The sequence below is a fragment of the Rhincodon typus genome, chromosome 18, assembly GCF_021869965.1.
Source record: "Rhincodon typus isolate 14 chromosome 18, sRhiTyp1.1, whole genome shotgun sequence".
NCBI classification, from domain to species: domain Eukaryota; kingdom Metazoa; phylum Chordata; class Chondrichthyes; order Orectolobiformes; family Rhincodontidae; genus Rhincodon; species Rhincodon typus.
The window spans coordinates 48826743-48838612 of NC_063349.1; the positions used below are offsets into that span (position 1 = coordinate 48826743).

The window sequence follows — 11870 nt, forward strand, 5'->3', positions numbered from 1 at the left end:
CAGAGAAATGAAATCTCATGACACCAGGTCACAGTCCAACAGGTTTATTTGAAAACACTAACTTTCGGGGTGTAGCCCCTTCACCTGACAAAGGGGCTACGCTCTGAAAGCTTGCGTTTTCAAATAAGCCTGTTGGACTATAATCTGGTGCCGTGTGATTTCTGACCTTGTCCACCCCAGTCCAACACCAGCACCTCCACATCAGAGAAATGAGCACAAAGATCGAGTAAGACATCTCAGGGACAAGGGAGTGCTGCACTGATGGAAGTTTCAAAAGACATTAACCAAGATTCTCTCTGGTTAACCTAGAAGATGCCAAGAGTGCTCATATGAAAAAGAGCACGGAGGTTCACTACACTGTCCTGACCGATGTTTACTCCTCAATCAACATCACTAAAAGACAGATTATCTGGCCATTGGCATATTGTGTTTGGCAGCGGCATATTTCCCATATTGCAACAAATCCTAAACTTTAACAACCTGAATAACCATTCAAAAACTCCTCATTGGGGAGGCAACGGCCTACTGGCATTATCATTGGACTTTTAATTTAGAAAGTCAGGTAACATTGTGGGCAAAAAACAGCAAATGCTGGAGATCACAGCAGGTCAGGCAGCATCCATGGAGAGAGAGCAAGCTAACGTTTTGAGTCAGATGAAGAGTAATCCAGACTTGAACACTAGCTTGCTCTCTCTCCATGGATGCTGCCTGACCTGCTGTGATGACCAGCATTTGCTGTTTTCAGTTATGTTCTGGGCAGATGCTTGAAATTGAATTCATTTTCTTTTAAAAATCTGGAAATAGAAGTCTAATGAATCCATTGCCAATTGGTCGGAAAAACCCATCTGGTTCACTAATGTCCTTTAAGAAAGGAAACTGCCATATTTACCTGATGTGGCTTACATGGGACTCCAAACCCACACCCTCTGGGCAATAAGGGATGGGCAATAAATACTGGCATAGCCAGCAATGGCCTCATCCCAAAAACAAATTAAAAGAAAGGAACTTTGGAATATCATTAAAGGTTGTACAAAATTCAAGGGTTTCATAAAATCATAGAAAACCCACAGTGTGGAAGCAGACCATTTGGCCCATCGAGTCCACTCCAACCCTTCAAAGAGCATCCCATTCAGATCCACCCCCCTACCCTATCGTGGTAACCCTGCATTTCTCATGGCTAATCCACCTATCCTGCACATTACTGGACAGTGTAGGCTATTTAACATGGTCAATCCACATAACCTTCATATCTTTGGACTGTGAAAGGAAACCAGAGCACCCGGAGGAAACCCAAGTTTCATTCTAAATGCACCATTTTTCTGACACTGCAGACTTTGACCAAATGCTGACAGGATGTACATCTCTCACTATTGGTTAAAATCTCAGTTCCCGTTAGCTTGGGATTAAGACAACCTATTGGGACAGAGTCAGATATTTTTGCTTGCGTTGATACATTTGAGTCAGTCTCTACTTTCTCCCTCCCATGGATGTAACCTTTTGCTTAATTTCACATTGGTCCACGTCATGGAGCCCTTAGACTGACTTCACTTGGAAAAAGGCGAAAGGAGTGAAGAATTCTGCAGCTGGCCGTGGCTGCATCTGTCCTGGGAGTGTTTGACATTGAGGCGAGATGATAAAATTGACGGGGGAGTGAAACTCAGTTATGTTCTCAAGCATACTTCACTGATGAGCAGAAAAGTACCAAGGCTGAACTCCACGGAAAAAAAAAGAGGCTGAATGTTCAAGGAACTTGGAAAGCTACATCAGGAGAATGATGGAAAATTGCCTTGGCGTACGCCCAGTCATCAGTTTTTCACTTTACGTCATCCAGAAGTTCTGGCCAAGAATAAACTTAACTTCCAAATTGTAGCAATGTTACCATAAGCTATCAACTTAGAAAGTTCGATTTAACTACAGATTGTTATTTACCCATATCAATTCTGGAGATAAAAATATTACTTGAATAAGGAGATCTATTGGAAAACATAATTCAGGAGAAGAAATTTTTTTTTTAAAAATTAAAACTACCTTGTATATCGCACATGTGCAGAACAAGCAATTTTGTACTAATTTATGGAATGTAGCTACCACACTCATACATCCTTTCCCGAGTTTGAGCACCAATAGCTGCTGATACATGTATAGAATTGTTGTAGGTATGTAGAGAAAGCCAAAAGACTGTCAACATAGATCTTAGGACCCAAGTAAAAAATGTATATTGTCACCTGCAACTCAGTGGTAGGTAGCACCCTTGCCTCCAGGTCAGAAGGCTGTGGATTCAAGTCCTACTCCAGAATTTGTGCACACAACTCAAACTAGATATTTTTCTCATTAACCTGTTCAGAGTTGTTATGATATGCCTCTGGGGAAGTGGGACTTGAACCCAGGCCTCCTGGTTGAGAGGTGCATAGTTTCTAAACTCAACCTGCTCAGTGATACACCTCTGGAGAAGATGGGACTTCAACCCAGATCTCCTGTTTCAGAGGTAGGGACACTAAAACAGCACCACAACAGCCCTACAATCTAATCTAGGTTGGCGCTCTCAATGCAGCACAGCTGAAGCTATACCTGAGTGCTATGTTTACCCCCTCAAGTGGGTGGAAAAGATTCCATAGTGCTATTCTAGGAAGAACAGGGGACTCCTGGCCAAAGTTCTGAATGCCAATTAATTTAAAAAATTGTTCATTTACTTTATTGCTGTTTTGCGGGAACTGTGTAGGCAAACTGGCGACTACACTTCATTGGCTGCGAAACAGTTTGGGAGAATGTACAGTGGGGGCTAAGTAAGTTATTTCTTACAGAAGTGTGGAGGGAATCCTTAATGGACAGGGTGAATTAGCACAACAGCACACTGTGGCAGACAGTGTGGACATTCTAGGTAACAGCAAATTCCATTTCAGCGTGGGAAAGTAAGTTGAGGAAAAGAACAAATTCATGCCATACAGTTGGCAATACTTGACAGCCTGATCAATTTTGCAGCTAACAAGTAACTTTTGAATTCTGCTTCCTTAAATCAAACGCATCAATTACAGTACAGCAAGAGCCCATTTTACTGACGATGCTTCACGCTTCTGTGGATCTGAGTTTGAAAGATTGTGGATATATCAGGATTTTTGTTTTTAAACATACAGATCAAGGAAAAGACACATTGGAACTTTTTGTTTCATAAAATTAAGCAAATCTTGAAAACTATATGGTTTCAGATAACTTCTGGTCTTGATTGCTTTAACTCACTTCTGAGAAAATGCCTCACTGCATCAGGACTGAGTTTATGGCTGTTGTTTTGGAGTTTCTGTTTTATCAGAATTTTTGAGTCATATACAGTTGAAGAGTGAGGGTGTGTGCATGCATGTGTTTTGGATTTGTTGCAGTTGGGGGGCGGGGTAAACATTTATATTTTTATGTTACAAGTTTATGTTAACCAATTCTGCATTTTAGTTGAATGGGTTTTGTTTTATCGTCACCCAATCAGCTATCAATCTCACGAAAGCAGACGAGAGCACAATGTGAGGAGTTACATTTAGGGGAAGCTGATGGTATCGTCACGTTACTGATTAAAGAATCCAGAGACCCATACCTTGTTTGAAGAACATGAGTTCACACTCCATGACAGTAGCTGGTAGAATTTAAATAAAAATAATAGAACTAAATACAATCTAGAATCATCTCAATAATGGTAACTATGAAACTGTCATTAATTGTCACAAAAACTCATGTAGTTCACTAATGTCCTTAAGAAAGAAAATCTGCCAACATAACCTGGTCTGGCTCATATATATGATTCCAGATTCACAATTTGTTTGACTCTTAACTCTGAAATGAGTTAGTATGCCTGTTAGGGATGGGCAACAAATGCTGGCCTCACCAGCTACACTAGGATTCCACAAAAGAATAAAGAAAACAAAGTTCTGATCTAGGAATTACATGATCTGGTTGGGCCTTGCACAGTGAGGAAACAGGTGGTATAAAGGGTATAAACTCTGGAATATATATGCAAAGATGCCACAGCAAGGGCACATTTTGTAGCAATGACTGAGAAGTATACTAGTGGATCATGGAGGCAATGGTTTCAAATAACCCAAATGTTTGGACTAATGATCCAGAGACACATGTTCAAATCTCAGGATTGTAACAGAAGAATGCGGGGGAAATCTCAGAAACATATAAAATCCTGATAGGACTAGACAGGCTAAAAGAGGGAAGAATGTTCCTGATGTTGGGGAAGTCCAGACTGAGGGGTCACAGTCGAGGAATAAGTGTGAGCAATTCAAGACTGAGATGAGGAAGAATTTCTTCCCTCAGAGAGTTGTGAACCTGTGGAATTCTCGCCCACAAAAATTGTGGGGCCAGTTTGTTATACATATTCAAGAGGGAGCTGGATTTGGCCCTTGCAGCTAAAGGGATCAAGGGGTATGGAGAGAAAGTGGGAGTGGGATACTGAGATTGCATGATCAGTAATGAATGGTAGTGCAGGCTCGAAGGGCTGAATGGCCTACTCCTTCCTGCACCTATTTTCTATGTTTCTATGTAATTAATGTGGGAATAAATAAATAAAAATAGCTAACCATGAAACTACTGGTTTATAAAACTCCATCTGGCTCACTTATGATCAGGGAAAGTAAATCTGCCATCCTTACCTGAAAGATTTACATGTGACTCCAGACCCAAACCAGTGAAATTAATTGTTAACTGCTCTCTGAAATGGCATATCTTGCCAGTTAGTTGCATTAAAGCCACTGGCACACAACTGCACCACATGGTCTGCAGCAGTTCAACCAAGTGATTCACCTGCCTACAGCGAACATTAAAAAATTGTTTCCACAATAATTGCACTGATGTTGTTCTTTCAGTAGTTGTAGAGTAAAGGGTTAACAATAACTACTGAGCACGTGTGTAAGGAGCCACATCATGAAGATGTTGGATCACATGGGGCTAAGACCTGATGGGCAGCAACTAAGCCTTATTTTACCATATTTATGTCTCTCACTTATAGACAACTCTAACACCTTACACGAGCCTTGTGTTTGTCCCTCATTATGTCACAATCACTGAATGATTTTCCCACACTCATCTTTCTGTGGTATCGCCTTCCATCAGTTCTGGTGGTTTCATAATAGCATATAATTTCAATAAATAATACCATTGAGACATCAAACAAGACATTATAGCTATTGTGCATTACATCACTTAAACATACTTGTTAGCCTAAGTAATAAATTTGCCCTTATAAGTATTATTCTAAGGATCAAACGTTGAGTTTGATGCATTACTCTAATTTCCACACTTAATCAGAATTGTGCACCATTTCTCCAAGTGAGCGTTATGACTTAGAGCCATTCTCCTGTTTGTTCCCCATAATCCTGCACATTGTTTCAATTCAAATCATCACCAAAAGCCTTCTTGAATGCTTCAATTGAGTCTGCCTCCTCCACACTTGCAGGCAGTTCATCGCAGTCCTTTTCAGCATCTGGGGTGGTGGGCAATTATAACATCTGCTTGGGGTGGTGGACTGGTGTGCACATGATCTGGCTTCACTCAAATCTCGGCTACTTTAAACGTGGGCCACTTGGAGGGAGAGAGGTAAGAGGTCACACAATGGCGTACTGGAACAGTGTTATCTGGAGACCACAGAAGTATGGATAAGGACTTTAAAACGGCTGTAGCAAAACATAGGCAAAGCTGGGTGATAACCCACCCTTCTTGGAATATAAATATGGCAGCTTAACGTCAAGAGGGGAGCAAATCCATAATGTACGAATTCAATTATTGAAACAGTTTTGAATTTAAAATGCAGAGAGTTATTGAACGTAATGGTGCTAGGATAACCAAGCTGTATAAAATTCAGAATCCATTCTATTCCTACACATGTACAAAACAAAACTGGGCATTCAGTAAGTGACATTGCACTGCAGTATGTGATAAGAATATCAGGTAAGAGATTAGCCATTTTGTCAACGGAGTATTTTTATTGACTTATTCACTTATTTTTAAAATAAAAGAGCTTCTGAATACTTAGAATGCTGGCACATAGAACTAAAAGCTGTAGCAGTGATACTTAATTTGGAACTGCAATTTCTGTAAAAAATATGCAGCAAATCAATTTCTAAGATCACATCTTCCAAAACACTGAGTAGTTAGGCACAGACATACAGCAATGCAAGGGCATTGTCAAACCGCTTTGAAAAACAGCTTTTCAGCTAAACAAAATGATCATTGTGTCCATTTGTGATCAATGCCACATAGCGCAGCAAAAATATAAAGCGCTACAGTTAAAGGCTTTGATGGTAATTCAGGGCAGAATAGACACACCGGCATGGTATTTATGAATAAAGCATTGCAATTTGCTGACGTTGGAAATCTATTCGCCAACTGCAGTTAAACATTCATGAGCACATACTGCTACCATGTCCAAGACCCGCACAATATACTGGAACTGAACTTTACAAATACGCTCTCACTCCAGCTTATTAAAATCTGAGAAAGGGGGGTTGGCATCTCAACAGAATGCTTCCACTTTTGGAGAGGATCAAATCTAAAGGTCACCAAAATAAAACTGTCACTAATAAATCTATGAGGGAACGCAACAGAAACTACTTTATCCAAAGAATGGTTAGAATATTCAACTCATTACCACAGAGAGCAGTTCAGACGAACTGCAGAGATGCATTTAAGAGGACACGAGAGAGGAATAAAATGAATCGAAGGCATGAGGAAATTCTGATGCATTATAAATAATGGCACTAATGCAACGGTTCCAATGAGCTGTTTCATTAGCCGTTTTACATAGAATGTACAGCCAAAGTTTCATCCTAGTAATATCACAAATAACCTGTTCATTTATGACGAGTGAACTTAATTATGTCAACTTCGAAAACGACATTGAAGAAGATAATTAAAAACTGAAGGCACAAACAGAACACTCTATTAGTTGCTTTTCATCGAAACCCACCCCTCCCCAATGTAAAATCTACAACTCCACTCTCCGTACACAGGGAGAAGGGTGTGACAAGAAACTTGCTTCCATGTCCTGTCAACAGGGCTCCACACCAGCTGATGACAGTGTTAAAGAGTTTCACTTCTTTGACTGTCTCTGGAACCTGTACCTCCCACAGAGAAAAGCTTAGCCTCCGGACAGTTTCAGATGATTTCAGGAGCTTTAATGAACGAAGAATTTACGGCATGCACCTCTTCTTCATTGAGTGCCTCACTCCACAAGTCAGTGCACATGGACTGTTCATCAGCTGAACCAGTTTCCCATGACAGCTTTGTACTTTTAAAACTTACAACCATCATGAATATGATGCAGTGTTGGCATTATGGTGATCGTTCCAAACGTTTCTTATTCATGTACTTATCCAAATGTCTTTTAAACGTTATAACTGTACCTGCATCCACCACTTCCTCTGGAAGTTCATTCCACACACAAACCACTCCCTGTGTAAAAAAAACTGCCCGTCAGGTATTTTTTAAATCTTTCTCCTCTCACCTTAAAATTATGCCCCTAGTCTTGAAATCCCCCACCCTAGGGAAAAAACACCTGTCATTTACCTCATCTATACCCATCATGATTTTATAAACCTCTATAAGGTCAACCCTCAACTTCTTATGCTCCAGGGGAAAAAAGCCCCAGCCTATCCAGCCTCTCCAGTTAACTCAAAGCCTCCATTCCCAGCAACATCCTGGTAAATCTCTTCTGAATCTTCTCCAGCTTAATAACATCCTTACTATAAATGGGTGACCAGAACTTTACTGGGTGACCCAGTAAAGGCCTCACTAATGTCCTGTACAACGTCAACATGACATCCCATCTCCTATACTCAATGGTCTGAGCAATGAAGACAAGTGTGCTGAATGCCTTCTTAACATTAGTTCTGCGAATTGTTAGAGACGACTGATTTCAATAAAATCTGGAATTAAAACTGGCTGAATGCCGACCATGTAACGACTGGACCCAAAACATTAACTCTGTTTTTTCCTTCACAGATGCTGCCAGACCTGCTGAACTTTTCCAGCAACTTTATTTTTGTTCCTGATTTACGGCATCCACAGTTCTTTCGATTTTTATGTAACCACTGTTGTTGCTATAAAAAAAACTTACTTGGTTCACTAACATTCTTTCAGTAAGAAAATCTCCTATTTGTACCTGGTCTGGCCTACATAAGACATCAGAGCAATGTGGGGGACACAAACTGTCCAGGTAATTAGGAATGAGCAATAAATGTTGGCCCAGCCAGTAATGCCCACATACTGATTGACTAGATTGCCTTATAAGGAAAAGTGAGACAGACTAATTGTCTGTTGAAATTTAGTAATGTCAGAGATGACTTAATTGAAGCATACAAGATCCTAAGGGGACTCGACTGGGTGGATGCGAAAATTATGTTTCCGCTTGTGGGGGGAATCTAGAACTGGGGTCAGAGTTTAAAGATAAAGGGATTGTCCGTTTAAAACAGAGACAAGGAAACATTTTATTGTGAGGGCTAAGAGTCTTTAAAAATTAGTGGATGCTGAATGTTTAAATAGTTTTAAGGCAGACTTGATTACCAATGAGATGAATGATTATTGGGATCTGCAGGAGCATAGTGTTGAAGTTAAAAATCAGATCAGCCCTGATCTTACTGACTGGTAGAACAGCCTCGAAGGGCCGAGTGGCCCTTCATGAATAAAACAGAAGTGTTGGGTTATCATTGGACATGAAATTAGTTAACCTGGGGAAAAAAAACTATTTCGTTATGTTGAAACTGTCAGTCAAACAGAAATAACTGAGGTTGGCTAATGACTGACTGCAGTCTTAATTATAGACATTGACTTTATGGGCACTCTGTTCTTTGCAATACCAAATGTCTGGATAGCTGAAATAGCAGGATTCACACAAGGAACGGGTTAAGAGTTTTACAGCAAATTAACATTTCCTCCGCGCTAGTGCAGAGCTTCTATCTCGAGTATTATTTAGCTGGAAACGCGCTGAAAAAAGACCCTGTTTACTGACAATACATTCCCAGGATGTGAATCACAATTCAAAAAGAAAAGCCTGTGATCCACATGGCTGTTTTATCCATTTTCCCAATGTCTGATGATTTCACAATGTGCTTTCATCATCACTTCCTGGAAGTTTACACCCTGGCTGGAACCAGTTAATCATGTTTATGCAGTTTCTATCTCCGCACCTTCACTCCCAATGTGAGTTCACAGACAGCTGTGCCGCAGCACACGAGTCTATTTATACTATCTGGCGATTCCTTTGCAAAATGATTGGCATACAGCGGGGTGAGGAGCTTTGCATTTTCTCCCCCGTCGATCAATAAAAGTTCAGACACAAACATTAGTGTAATGCTAACAAGGCGTTACTGCAAACATCAACTGTTGCGCCTCTCCCCGTAAGCAGCAACAGGAAACACTTCGGGTTAGATTTACACAACCTTCCAACTTCAGCAACATAGGGGACACGTGTCCTACTTCAGCGGTGGTCCAATGTTAACCTGTTTGGAGTACATTTGTGTGTGCTGCAAAAATACTTCTGAAGGATCACAATGTGGTACCCAACGTCCTCATTTCCTGGATCCACTTTTACATAATAAGCTCTTACAGTACAACCGTGAGCTGAGCTTTTCCAACAATTTCTGTTTTGTTTCGTGTTTAAAAAAAAAACACAGGCTTATCCAAAAGTATGTTCTGAGGAAGGTTAACTCCGATTTCTCTTTACAAATGCTGCCAGACCTGCTGAGTTTTTCCAGCAATTTCTATTCTTGCATCCAAAAGTATGCTTTTTTTTAAACAGTTTAGATCTCGATGCAAAATTAGGTTATAAGTTAGTTGCTAACCCTAGCAAGTAACCTATTCCAGTTTCACTGCCTTGGATGCTGACTTGCCGAGGGCGAATCTTTTAGTTCAGACTAAAGCAAAATACTGCGAATGCTGGAAATCTGAAATAAAACCAGAGTGTTGGAGAAACTCAGCAGGTCTGGCAGTATCTGTGGAGAGAGAAAACACGGATAAACATTTTGAGTCCGCTTTGTCTCTTATTAGATTTAGACATTAGATTCGAAATGTTAACTGTTTTTCTCTGCACAGATGCTGCCGAATTTTTCCAGCACTTTATTCCGAAGCATCCTGTCAGGGGAGAGGGGGTGATTTGGAACGGAAAGATTAGTGATTTAAGATGCAACTTGTGCTTTGTGTGTGTGTGACTATTGCAAATCGCTGCAGCATGTTTCAATGTTACTTTCCCTAATACTTGACCAATTTATTCACCGCTAGCTTGTATCTTTTTTTGGGGGTGGGGGGTTGTCAGGGCGGGTTTATTTTTTTTTAAATGATTTTATAGAAATGGAACTTTAACGACGCGGGAGGAAACATTGCAAGCGAAATTGCACTGTGCTGGGAGAACAGTACATGTTCCCAGTCGCCCCTCCTTCTCTCCTGTCCATGAACTGAACTCTGAACAGCAAGATACCGGGTTGGAGCAAAGCCGGAGCTTGAAGCAAGTCGTCTGGCACAAAATAACTGGAAATACCCCACTTCCAGTTGAAGACTGAACTTTGCTGGAAGGCAGCCAAAGAAGGGGATCAAGCCATCTCTACGGCTGACGCTGGAAGCCACATGGGAAAACAGTCAAAGCTAGAAATCAAGGAATTTAACCCCCTTTTTTGTTTTATTTAGATCGATGTAAACCCCCCCCCCCCCCCCCCCAGGAAGCTGGTTTATATAGTTTGGTCTTACCGGACTGTGTTCGGGGGTGGGGGAAAGGCAGGGCAGTTTGGGGGTTTTTTTTGGATGAAAGTTCGACATTTGAAACATTCTTCAATCAATCCTAAACAGGAGAAGGCCCAATGCTTTGACCAGATTCAAACAGGGTTTTTCTCGTTTCCTGCAGCTTCGCGTCATGTCACACACTTGCAAACGCCTCGCTCGTTTGAATTGCAAATCCCCTTTTACACCGAGCGGTTTAATTTTTTTCCTCTGCACAGAACCCCCGCTACAACGGCTCAGTTTGGACACTATTGCTTTCGTATGGGCAACCTTTACAAACGGATCCGTGACACTCAACAGCCTTAGAGCCAGCCCTCACACACAATAGGAAGCGTTAACGCATCTTACCTTTGACTTGCGCCTCATACTCGGTTATGATTTCTTTATCTTTCTTATACCTGGCAGGGGTTGACATCTTCTGGCCCCCTCTCCAACTCCTTCGCCGCTCTACGTGCCGTCCTTTACAATAACGCCCCAAAATCCGTGCCCGCTGTCGTTGGCATTCACTCGGAAGGTGGTAAGGAGTGAGTTGCTGAACACAGTCGGAATCTGACTTGGTCACCCTGGTGATCCCAGAGGAAAGGGAGAGAGAGATGTGCACAGACACCTAACTACAAGGCGATCTGCACCATTCGCTGCTGAGCCTGGTGATACTGATGTACAAGTTTGCAAAGCATTTTCGTTTGGTCGCGGTTTGTCACAGAACTCTGCAAACTTGGTGTATTAGCTGCAGCAGCGCTGACAGAACACCACTGATTCCCTCTTCCTGTTTTTTTTCCGGGTCTTTAAGACTCTTAAAACCTCAGCAGCAACGAGGGAGACAGTACATTTCACACAATCCGCAGCTTCTCTCAGTCTCAGTGGAGAGAAATAGAGAGAATGTTGTAGGGGGATGGGGTGGTCAGTGGGAATAGAGGAAATTGCAATCCCGCGATTGCTCAGAGCTGCCTAGGATTAAACTTTACCACAGCCCCAGCTCCTGCTGCTGGAGAGACTGACTCAGCTTTCACCGGGGACAGCGGAAACCAGCCCCCGGCCAAGATTGATACAAACTCTGACCAATCCCGTCTCCCGTCGCCGGGGCAACGTTCGAAATAGAACGTCTGTGACCAATGGTAGGG

General features: G+C 41.6%; 1 protein-coding gene across 1 annotated transcript in view; it reads right to left on the minus strand.

Annotated features, from left to right (window-relative positions):
• The window catches only part of LOC109927333 (SLIT-ROBO Rho GTPase-activating protein 1-like), a 224465-nt gene extending 212690 nt beyond the window's left edge, over positions 1 to 11775 (minus strand). The window contains exon 1 of the mRNA XM_048607949.1: positions 11098 to 11775. Coding sequence (XP_048463906.1) covers positions 11098 to 11164 — 67 coding nt within the window. The 5' untranslated portion in view covers positions 11165 to 11775. The remainder of the gene's footprint in view (positions 1 to 11097) is intronic.
• Between the last annotated feature and the right edge of the window lie 95 nt (positions 11776 to 11870).